Below are 12,480 nucleotides of genomic sequence, written 5' to 3' on the forward strand. Positions count from 1 at the left end.
AAGAGAACAAATTGACGGTTCCAAAGCATTTAGATAGCTTTATTCCTGAAAAATAGAGATACTAGATTCCACAGTCCAAGGCTTCCTCAATCGATCGGGCACCGCTAGACTCTCATCAGCAACCAAAAACAGACTACTCCATGAACACTTCATCCTAGTTTCCAATAAGGCCCTGATTAATTCTTCTCATAGTGATATGATACTAAGTTACATCAGGACAAATTTTATGTAGAAGTTCTAGCTAAAATTGTTCATACCACTCTACGTAGGGGGAAATGGCACTGCAGAAATTGCTGGTGAAGCAATTGTATTCATCCATCAACCAAATGAAAACAGCAATGAATGAACAGTATACAACACTCACTTATCTTAGGCTATTGAACCATCACCAGTGTAGAAAAGAGGAGAAAGATGAAAAAAGAAGAACAAGAACTGGTATCTTGGTTTTCCCGGCGTTGGCCAAGTTGACCTTCCTTCTCTGGTGAGAAAATTTCATGTTGTACGGGATCACGAGATTTTGGAGGTTACAGTCCACAGCCAACTGGGGCTCCTTGAAGCTAATCGTTGTCATCCATTTAAAATGCAGAAATGTGACAGGTTTAGAGGACAGCAAGAGAATAACAAACTTTCTTTTTTTTTTCCTTTTTCTTTTATTAAGCAAACATGAGAGCATTTCCTCCAACCAAGTTTTTTCTCACCTGATGATATGCTCATTTCTTCAAGCTGGACACCAACTTAATCCTTGTTGCCACCTCTATTCTCATTCTGGAAAGTAATGAACTAATACATGAATTACTTGTTCTGAGGAACTAGCAATTAGAAAGAAATCAGTCATCTTGTTATTCTGATACAAAACTTGTTATTTACTTAAAGTGGGTCACACTGCACAAAGATACAACCGAGGGTGAAAATGGAACAGCATTATCCATTCAAATCTGTTTCCCTCGCCGAATCCATTCAGATAAGAACACAAATTTTAGTATCCACATTCATATTTGTATCTGTCAAAGAAATGTGATTACAATTTTCAGAAAAATATAAATATGTGGTTTCTATCTGTATTCTTTTGCAATCACATTTAGTCTCATACAGCTTTCATAAATTTCAAAGGAGAAAAAACAATGATAATATTAATATATTTTTAAATTTCTTTCCATGTGGTGACATCTTTAATTTTGTAGATTGTATCCTCAACAATCAATATTTTAACCCAAATTAATTTAACAGAGTAACTAGAATCTGCTAAAAGAGCCATGTAAATGGATTCAGCTATTTTCTTCTTGTTTTCTGTACAATAATTTATTTGTTTTAGGAAATAAATTAAGAAAGGAGACATATACTTGAGTGAACAAAACATGAAGTGGACATCTATCCTGCCCATAACGTATATACTTTCTAGTTTATATCCATATTTATAATCCTATTGTTAATACCTGCTCCATATATGTATCCATACAAAATAAATATAGATACACATTTTAGCATCTAATTAGTAACCATATCCAAATTGGCATTCACCATAAATGGATATGATCTTAGAATATGAATATACACTTATATCTTATCTATTTTCATCTCTAGATATGACCTATATCTGCGAAACTTGGCTGTCATTACTTTATAAGGATAATGTGATCCCTCAATTAGTAGTCTCAATAATCATTTCAGCTCTCACTAGTCTCATGGCCATTTTATCAACTGCCGACTCATCCTTGCTTTTAAACCACTTCTTTAGTTTTTCTCCTCTTATCTTTCTCACTCTATAAATTTCTCTCACCACACAAGTTGAGCTATCATATAAGTCCTCACAACATACCAGCTTTCCTAAACCTTTTTCACAATCTCCAGCTTTTATATATCAAATCTTTTAAGGAAATGAGTTCACTCAAAAATAAATAAGTAAATAAATAAATAAATAAATGAAACATGAAATTGAAAATTAAAAAAAATCTTGTAATGCATATGTTCTTCATCTTTCCTAAAAAACTAGATCTCTTTTCACCACCAATATTTTCAATATGAGGCATTTTTACACTTGTTACAACTTATATGATCGACATTTCTAGATTTCAATTTTTTTAATGCTTTCTTGCCTGATCTGAACCTGACCAATCATATGAATCATCTAGAGTTGCGGACTGCTCTTAAATTTATCAAATCATGAAGACAGTTCTTCTAGACATGGCAAAAACAACTTTCATGAGGAAAACACCTACCAACTTAAAAGAAATTCACATATGAGGAGCATTTCTTATAACATAGATTTCTCTGAATTGACAATGCTGATAAACTATGTACAACAACCATACAGGAAAACTACACCCATATCTACAAAACTGAAGCTAGAACAACCAATGTGTAATATCAAGCCTTGTCAAAAGCTGTTCCTTTTTCCCCTTAATTTTTTGAGGAAACTTGGTCAGTTCCTGCTGGTGCAACATAGGTCAGGTTATTTGAGTTGAAGCCCAGTCTAACCCAGACAGTACATCAGGTCAGACTGGGGGAACATGCAAGTTTACTTAAGTTGCTTATGTTAGATCAAATCTCAAACTATGTCAGGTTAGGATCAAAGGTCTTGACACTTGCACAAACCAACTCAAACCAAATTCATATAAATCGACTTGTGCTTCACCCACTCAAATATAATTGATGTTGCTATGCTTAGCTTTCCACTCAAATCCTGACAAAGTTATAGCACAACATAATAATAAAATAATACTAAGATATAAAACAAACACAAACTAAACTATTACTCGGATTGAAAAGTCTTGTAGTTGGACTAGGTTTAGACTTAGGTTGTCTGATTCATTCCTGAGTCAGATTGGGTTAAAGCGCGATATTTTGTTGGTTCAATTGGGCCTAGCTTGGTGTTTATCCTAACTGAACCCAACAAGATTGCACCTCCACCCATTTTGTGAAACTATTCAACAAAAATAAGACTGTTTGTTTTACAAATGATAATCCTTAGATAAGGCACTAAGCTAATATTAACTATCATACTATAAGGATTTTCAGTGTCAGCCTGTATGTCTTTAAGATTTAATGGCTTTCTTTCTTAATGATGAAAACCAAACATTTGGCACCTGTGGCTTGTATTGGCATGTATTAGCTATTCAAATATACATGGCTGCAGCTTTTTGCTTATCAAAAACACTGAAAATAGGACCTGCTTTTTTGTTTCTTTCCTTCATATCCTGATAAATACGGGCAGGAACTCAATAAATTTTAAGAATATAATGATACCATAATTATGTCTAAGATAGACGCAAAATCGCCTTGTAAAGGAACAAGTCCAAATAATAAAACAACTCATTTTTTGGGAAATAATAGAATTAACTACACTACGACATATTTGCCTATTTTCAGCTGTTCAACTTCATTCTTCACCAGAAACAGAAGGAACGATAGAAGCACCACAAGACAGAAAGAAACAACAGCTTCCATCTCTGCCTCCCTTATGTCTTAAGGTTAGCCCACTTCTCCATTTCTATTGTATCCTATCTCCACATTTCTTCGCTTTTCCTTCGCATATCTTGTTTCTTTGCTTCTTCCCTTTTTCATCTTATTTGTTGTTTTGACTGAAAATAATGGTGGAGATAATCTCACATAATACAAACAATCAAACAAAATCATTCGGTACTTCTTTCCTAATCATTAGACCCACCAAATAATCATTTGATTGTATCCAGTCAAATATCACATCCAACAATTTGCTAGTACAAATCTGCTTCTACAGCAGCTGTGCTCCAAATTTTGCAATGTAATTAGTTCATGTATTCTCCTCTCCATAGTTTGGCGGAACTTGATTAGAATAACTTGGTGGAGTAGATGGGTTACGCGACCCAACAACATTCATAAGGTCACCAGACAGGATGTCTTGTGATAAGGATTTGTACAGGTTCCCTTGGCTATGCACCCTCTCGGTATGGTAATCCTAAATCCATTGACAAGCCCTACAAGGGCTTACTACCAAATTAATTCAACCTATGCCATCATAAGCTGGCCATCTTGGTTTAAGAGAAAGGTTCCTCTGTTGATCTTGATAACAGGTACCCGGCTGCATTCAAAAATAGGGTACATAACTCATCTAGATCAGCTATATATAGGCTACCGAACTGCTGATTCTGCATCCATTGCAAGCAAGTCCGTTGACCTAAGCCCATAGCATTCAACAAAGCAGATCTCTGTTTTGGATGGCTTTAGGCAGCTATTGGCCATGAAGGACTTTGTAGCTTATTAATTTTTCGGCTTTAGTTGTTTCTTTGTCCTTTTCTCTTATTCCCTTCTATTTTTGCTGTCTTCCTGTTCTCTAATCTGAACATTCAAATTATGACTATTTATATATCTGCCCATATGAATTGCATTCTACCTTTGCAAGTTGAGTCCATTGATTGAAGATGCACCTATATTGTATGTATCTACTTTCAATCATTGCGGGTTGTCTGCATTGATATTAAACTTGATACAAACAGCTGATCTTTAATTACTATCACCCCCCTAGTTCCCAGATACCTTGTTTCAATCCTGAGTATCCGAAACTTGGTTCAAAAAATTACTGATTTAGTAATTGATTGGCATGATCTAAGATGTTAGCCAATAGATTCATTCAAGCCTTCCGTTCTAGTGTTTTTTTGAAAAAAAAAAAAAGAAAAAAAAAACAACAGGTATCTTTTGGGTTGGGTAAGATTTAAATAGAGACAATACATAAACGAACATTAAAAAACAGTTGTTAAAAAAATCCTGGTGTCAGACTACAATCTCCCCATTGGACTCACACTTTCAACAGGCAATCATTCATCCAAACATGCAAATGATCATATAAAGCCGCTCTGAAACAATAAATGTCCTACTCATATCACGTTTCTTAAATATTAACAAACAAAACAAGTTTCAAGGGAGCAAGACATTCCTCGAAACATTAAAAGATGCAAAAGATGCACATAACAAAATCACATTTATAGCATAAGAGACAAAGAAACATGGAAAAAGCATCTCTTAAGAAGATCAAGGATGTAAACATGGGACAGCAAAATCACCCCATTAAACTTTTGCTCATTTAACTGGGATCAGCTATCAAGCAGAACCATAAATGTTGGAATATATTCTAAAAAAGAGATCAAAGAAGAGGGACATCCCTCAGCTCATAACATTGACTGTTCTATGCTGTTCTAGATGGAGTCAATTAATGCATTTTTCCAAAATCAAGCATAGTTTTGGGAGAGATGATGGACCATTTCTTTATGGAAATCACCATCCCACAACTCTAAACTTGTATTTTCCCATAATCCAAAACCAAAGGAAAAGATTAGGTGCAATATGCACAAGAGGGTTTAATTTAAAGATCATGCCTTCTTGGGACCCAAGCAAACTTATATTGCTCGTTTGAATTTTTTAGAAAGAAAACACTATCGTCAACCCAGGTTATACTTAAGGGCCAACTATGGTTGACCAAATGGGCAAAAAAATAGATGTAGATTCTCTCAAATATTGCTGCACCGATTTAATGGATAATGGCACATGTTTTTGTTTATTTTGCTCGATTACTTTAAACAAAACAAAGTAAAAGATTTCCTCAAAAACCAAGGAAAAAAAAGCATAGCAAGAAAGAAAATGAATAAATAATTATTGATAGGTTTAATAATCTTACAACAGGAATTTGTTTTTGTTGACATATCCGATATTCACTGCAATGAAACATAAAGAAATAAGTCTAAATTAGAAATTTTCTTGAATCATCAAAAATAAATATAGAAGAGGCAACAAAAATCCCAACTCGAAACTTGGAAAACAAAGCTCCCTATGAAACATGTAGTCAGAGGTAGTGTTTGGGCTAACCTAGGCCAAAAAATGACCTAACCAAACTTATAGTTTGCATCAGGTTAGGTCTATACATTCATCTGATGGGTGCATTTAGATAGTTAACAACAAATTATGTTACAATTGGCCACTATTCCCTTTTCTTCTATTTATCCGAGCACTTTTGACATCCAATTCCTATATATGTAAATATACATATACTGATATACATATACATACACACACACACACACATATATGTATATATAATACAATATACCTATATATATATATATATACCTATGTATATATAAATACATATATATATGTACATATGCATATATATGTACATGTACATATGTATATATATGTGTATATACATATGCATATCTATATGTGTATGTACATATATATGTGTATATACATATGTGTATGTACATATATATGTGTACATACATATACATATAAATACATACATATACAGATATATATATATATATATATACATGTATATATATATATATATATATATGCATATATATGAATTGACAAACCATAAAGTAATTGATATATGGACAAGTCCAAGAGTGGCAGACTTCTCTTTTTCTTCATTGTTGGATTGTCCTAATCAAGATACGTCTTTTCAGTCCAGCCCCGTACTGGTGTCACCCTATTACTATGTTGGCACGCCCGATACGAAGGCTGGTTTGGCGTACCGAATGTCGATACACCTCCCATACTGCATACTAGTACCAAACCCGTACAATACGGTATGCCTCATAGCACCCGTTTCGGTACGATATGGCCCTTGGTCCTAATAGCAATTAATAGGAAAGTATCATATCTCAATGGACAAAGCACAATCGAGCCAAACTATAGTAAAACTGAGATATTAAACTGTAGGCTAATATAACAAACTTGATATTAACTACTATTTTAAACATCGATTTGGATATTAGTAAGTAAAGATAGTTTAAGACTTTTAAAGACCGATTAGCACATATAGGCCTTGATTTCATACCAACCTACATATCAAGATACAGTGCCTTATATTCGTTGAGACAATAAGTGCCCAAATATTGATTATATGATCTAAGTGAATGCCCAATATCAATACAGACAGATGTGTTGGCTAGGATGAAAATCTTTGCTGCAAAACCTAGATGTACAACCAGCCACAGACAGTGGGATCCAGTGCAAGTCAGCATTATCAGCATTCTGCACTCAAATTCTTGCCATTAACAATGCTATTATTTAGCCATAATTTACTAAGAAAATTCTTAGTTATGGAGCAAAGAAACTGAATCAAAGATAGCTTCAAGTGCAACCAAATCCAAAGAAAAGGTTCATAATAAATCTCAATCTAAAGTTTCTTCATTACTATATTATATCTCATCATCACCAGCATAAAATTTTATTTTTCCTTCTAAATCATCATAATTTTTTCCTTGAAATCATCATTAAAATTTTTTTGGTTATTCAACTTAATATAAATCACCTAATTGAATCAAAACAAGATCAAAATGAAAGCAGGCATCAAAGGAACCTCATGGCATCCTCACTTTGACTGCCTTGTTTTTAGTATTTCCTAATAACAAGAAATGAAAGGGGAGCAACGTTTCAGTAATGGCATTATTCTGTTACAACAGACCCCTATCAGAAGATTATTGATCATTAAAGCAGTTAAAAAGGTCATTATTTGCATCACTATATGTGCTTTGAAATTAACTAGTATTAAAACATTTATTAAAACAATAAATGTTATAATGGTGGTTATGGCATGATGAAAAAAAAACAATGGATAATAATAGAAATAACAATGTTACTGTCGACTGTTTATTTAATAAAAAATAATTTTACAGGTGGCACAAATTTTTTGGAAGGAAAAATGGTAAAAAGACAACTTGAATCTTGACAATAAATGTTATTTTATCATGAAATAATCTATCACAACAGCTATTACTTTTTCCTTATTATTATATTTATAATGCAATGGAGGGTTGAAAGCTCCAGGATGGAGGACCAAAATGTGGAACCAACCTGCACTAACCTCAAGATTGATACTAGCTGATTTTTTTGTGGGCAAAGACCAAAAACAAAGTTGGTGATGAATAAAACAGCGTGCATGGCATTTTCTTCAATATATCAGACAATCAGTGGGGAAAAGGCTCAAACCATGGTAGTGAAAGAGCTCACACATGGAGAAGTCAAAGAAGGTGAGCTGCACCCATCTAAAGTCACAAAAAATATAAAAGGAACAGCTCACACACGAAGGCAAGTTGAGAGGGTTGGTCGTGGATTGAGAGAAAAAGGGGGGGGGGGGGGGGGGGGGGGGGGGGGGGGGCTGCTTTTGCCTCTATATAGTAGTATAGATTTTTCTCTTTATTTCTATACCTTTCTGGCATCCACTTGATCCATACTCCATCCAAAAACACATGATTTTTGGTTTCCAGGCAATTTAGACATTTTAAATCAAATCAATAGGTCTTCATTTTGGAAGGCCTGCCACTGATTTTGCATTAATAGTATCCTAAACTTTTCTGTCTGGTGCCAAAAACACAAGTAACACTGAAGAAGGCAGCTAATTTAGGACATTGAAGTATTTTGGCGCGCTGCATACTAAACTTACTTAACGAGGCTATATATGCAACTAAACATATTAGTGTAACTTGGATACAAGCACAAACACTCGTCCGCACAACTTAGTCACAGAAGCATGACTATAAATGAATAAAGCATAACTTCATGTTGAACATTGTGACAATATACCACACCAAAAGGAATTTTCACTATTGCAAGAACAGAAATGTGCAAAATCTCACATTATGTCGGGGCTTTAGTAAATTATTAATCTTATGATATTCAAATTAGCAGCTAGCGCATTGTTAATGTGTCAGATGGTTCTTCCATCTATCATATAACCTCGAGAAATAATTTACTTTTAGCAAACAAAGAAAATGAAATAACATAAATTTTCCACCATGGGGGGCAAAGATTTAAAAGCCAGCATACGTAAACAAAGCAAGCTGACTCATAAATTATGATTCTATGGATACCTGACAAACAGAAGTTCTTTGCTGTGAAGACATTATATAAGATATTCTTGAATAAAATCTCAAAAAAAGAAAAAAAAACTGCTTAAAATTCACAACACAAATTTGGCTTCCTATTATAAGTGCAGAATCAGTTCAAATTGTTCAAGCCAAGCAATATAGTGGTTAAAATGTGAGTCCATCATTATTTTTCTCTGTACAAATCTGGAATGCTGAATAAGGATCTTTTATTCATGGATTTTTTATTTCATATGCTGTGTGTGTACCTTTTGATTGCATCAATGAAATGTCTAGTTCAAATGCAGATGTTCATCTAAAAACATGTTGAAGACGGCTCGAGCAAGCAGCTCATATACAATAATTTGCCTTATAAATTGCAGAAGGCACATGAACAGATGAATATGTTGATCTGCATGGATAATAAAACTTTAATTCATCAAACTGCATATGCCAGGATATCAAGAGAACCGACCACTCATGACTGTCTCAGCAGGAAAGCCCCTGGGTTTGGGTAATTCTCCTCATGAACCTGATGTGTATGTGTATCGTGTTTGAGCACCCTCTATAAGCTCTATAAGTTTAGCTGCACCCAGAAATGAGGAAAGGCTCACCCATTAAGCACTCCATTTAGCCATGGAAAAAACAACAGCAAGTGTAAACACAGAAAGGATTGGTAGCTTAAGCAGGGAGCAACAGCAAGATTTACCTGTAAGGAACCCAATAAATGGAACTTGGCTCAAGTACTTATCAGTCTTCTCAAGCCGGTTCCTGTGGATACAAGATGTATGACATAGGTCCAGCAATAGTCAAATAAATTAGCAATAAGCATAAGGGAATCATATCATTACTTGGTATGCTTGGTAAAGAATGGATCTCTCATGATGTAAAGTGCCCATATCAGCTTTCTTCTTTTCAACTGAATCAAGCCATATAATGTAAAGCAGTTAGCAACAAACAGAAATCTAGGGAAATGTTACTCACAGTATCTCGAAATGAAGGAATAATTATTTTTTTTGGCCAAAATAAACAATCATAATACGTCAAGAATATATGCTCATAAAAATGGATTTGGTATAAATTTCTAATGGGAAGCATAAGCTATACTCACCTCATCCTTTTCAGAGGACGAAAGCTGATAAAATTTATCTCCACTTCTACTACCTTGACTTGTAGCATAAGAAAAAACACCCATTCCAGTGAGGTCCACAGCCAGTGAAATTAACCAAGGTGTCCAGGATCTAATCCCATATTTTCTAATAAACAGAACATATATAAGCGGTCTCAAGATAAAAAGCGCCTCCCCTGTCACAAATAGTCCACCGGAAAGCCCCTTCTCGGACCAAATGTTTGACAGTGTCAATTTTTTAACTGGCAATTCTGCAAAAACAACAGCAGAATGAAAAATAATCTTCCAGCTTGCAGATGGAAAATGTTCCGAAAGATCTGAAATGCATACATAGTATGACCATCATTAGAAACAGTTAGCATAATACCAGGAGACTCCGAAGTCCTACGAAGCCTGTTCAGCCATTCTGGATCCAAGGCCATTTTTGCATTCTCTCCGAACCGGTTCAATGCATTAATAGCTCTTCCTTCGAGATTCCTGGGTATATAGCCATGATATTCTGGGATATAACCAGGCCCATGATATCCAACTGGGCTTCCAAGATTTCCAACCCCACCATGAGGGACTCCCGCAACATCAGGCCCCTTATCGACGTTCACTGACTCCCCTCCTTGCAAGAGCATCCTGTATCCGCCATCACGGAAAACCGCTAACCTAAATAATGCCCTGAATTGTACCAATTCCACAACACCCCTAATAAGGAAAAACGATCACAATAACAGATTGCAAGAAGGCAAGCTGTTCAATAGTGCATCAATCTTACTTCACCGCCTCAGTGGCAGCAATGAAATTCCACTTGCCCTCCTCACCAGCAAAGTGTTGGGCAGCAACCTCGACCACCGCCTCAACATCTTTGAGCATGGAGATGCATAAAGACCATGGAAATGAATCCCCAGAACCCCGAGGGTGGATTCGGCTCGGCGTCGTCTCAATTATATGCTGGTTCACAGCACTGACTACGCCCAAAAACGCATATACTGTAACAGGAACTCAGAATTCTCAATTCCCAGCCCCCAAAATCCATTTTTTTCCCGAAGTTCTGCATCTTTAACATGTAGCTCTTCCCCAAAACAAATAAAAACCCAGAAAGAGAGATTCCAAAGCAATAGATAAATCCTATAGATGACAAACAGAACGCTTCCTGATAGATAGTATAAAATTACGAAAAGAAACATGTGTTACCGAAATTTCACAGAACCTGCTTCGGGACCGATCTCGGAATCCGAGAAGCGCTCCGGGAGAAGCCATGTGATGCCCTGGGCATTGATTTTTCCACATCCAAGTGAGAAAAAGAGAGGAGAAAAGATCAAAAGATGCGAATTTTTTACCCCAAATAACGAATCGTTAGGAGGGTGGGTGGGGAAAGAGGAGACAACGGAAAGGAAAAAGAGGAGCAGAGATTGGAGCATACGTTGGCCAACGATTCCAAAGAGTGGACGAACTCTCTATTCTTCCGGACCCAAAGCTTGTAGGCCTCCATGGCGGCTTTCCCCTTTCCTAATTCCTCCTCTCCAGTCTTCGTCTGTGCTCTATTTGTCTATGGAACCCGGGACTCGAGATCCACCCGGACAGGAGACCGGTTCACGGACACGACCGGACCCGGAACCTAATCTGTGGCAGCTTAATATAAACTGACGAGCATTGTTCAAGGTCTGAAATCAGACTCTCCTCCATTAAGATCTCTTTCCTTTTAAAACACATGCCAGAAAAAAAGCCGCCCACAGATGTAAATGCTCGTGACTTAGCTCAGCTCCCAGATGAATTGTTTGTACTTATTGTTGGGGGAATACAGTTTTCCCCCAGTAATATAGTAACCCCGCCACTGGAAGGCCGTGTGGCCGCCGACCTCGGACGACTGAGGTCGGCGTCCAATCTCGGAACCTCCGACCTGGAGAATTCCCGACCTCAAAGGTTTGTCCTTATCGACCACCTACTATGGCCGTACCCCTCCGAGGTCCGGCCAAGGGCCATACCCTGCCACTGCCCCAGCATTTATTACGCTTGATCTTTGCAAACCCCCAGTTCACTCAATAATTAATGCGCACCTCCGGCTTACTCAACAATTAATTCGCACCTCCGGCTTACTCAACAATTAATGCGCACCTCCGGCTTACTAACAATTAATGCCCATGGCTCCTATTATCTACGGATCCTCAGCTCTTCACGGCAAGTCGGCTCGACAGAGTCCTGTCAGCCACGACAAGTCTCTGACCTCGGCCTCACCTCCGACATCAATGCAATTATTCGCCCGTTTGTGTGCCAGTCCAAGCTATATGCCGAGCCGTACGACGGCCTTGCCCCATCACATCACAGGTACACCGACCCCCCTATAAAAGGGAACCCTCGCTTCTCAGAGGGGGGGTTGGACACAGAAAACTCAAAATATACTGCTTTCTTCCTCTTTTTGACACTGATTGCCCCCCTCTGACTTAAGCATCGGAGGGCCGGCGCCGGAAGACCCGGCCACCGGCTTTTCTGCAGGCACCCCGACGGAGGACGCCGCCC

The 12,480-nt window shown here is 36.9% G+C and overlaps 1 protein-coding gene across 7 annotated transcripts; it reads right to left on the minus strand.

Annotated features, from left to right (window-relative positions):
* Positions 1-266: 266 nt before the first annotated feature.
* Positions 267-11,580, minus strand: LOC103696747 (peroxisome biogenesis protein 16). Of its 7 annotated transcripts, XR_001878905.3 has the most exons (11): positions 11,387-11,580; positions 11,174-11,231; positions 10,739-10,952; positions 10,343-10,641; positions 9,958-10,226; positions 9,698-9,765; positions 9,556-9,617; positions 9,322-9,432; positions 5,648-5,684; positions 699-765; positions 267-557 (listed from the first exon to the last, which is right to left on the minus strand). XR_001878905.3 is itself a non-coding variant. In XM_008778462.4 (9 exons), exons 1-8 carry the CDS (start codon positions 11,453-11,455, stop codon positions 9,371-9,373), a joined length of 1,101 nt encoding a protein of 366 aa, XP_008776684.1. In that variant the 5' UTR covers positions 11,456-11,580; the 3' UTR covers positions 267-765; positions 9,322-9,370. The 7 variants fall into 7 exon arrangements, 4 of the variants coding, with proteins under 4 accessions (XP_008776684.1, XP_026656820.1, XP_026656822.1 ...); XR_602453.4 differs by lacking the exon at positions 5,648-5,684; XR_003383374.2 differs by having other exon boundaries at positions 267-765.
* Positions 11,581-12,480: the final 900 nt, after the last annotated feature.

This window comes from Phoenix dactylifera, unplaced genomic scaffold (genome assembly GCF_009389715.1).
Source record: "Phoenix dactylifera cultivar Barhee BC4 unplaced genomic scaffold, palm_55x_up_171113_PBpolish2nd_filt_p 000312F, whole genome shotgun sequence".
Lineage (NCBI taxonomy): Eukaryota > Viridiplantae > Streptophyta > Magnoliopsida > Arecales > Arecaceae > Phoenix > Phoenix dactylifera.

Excerpts from the sequence above, each read along its gene's own strand:
- LOC103696747 (XM_008778462.4), bottom strand. The coding sequence starts at position 11,455 with ATGGAGGCCTACAAGCTTTGGGTCCGGAAGAATAGAGAGTTCGTCCAC. Across the intron at positions 11,232-11,386 it reads CTTTGGAATCGTTGGCCAAC|GGCATCACATGGCTTCTCCC; the intron begins GTATGCTCCAAT and ends ATCAATGCCCAG. Across the intron at positions 9,618-9,697 it reads TTCTTTACCAAGCATACCAA|GAACCGGCTTGAGAAGACTG; the intron begins GTAATGATATGA and ends TTGTATCCACAG.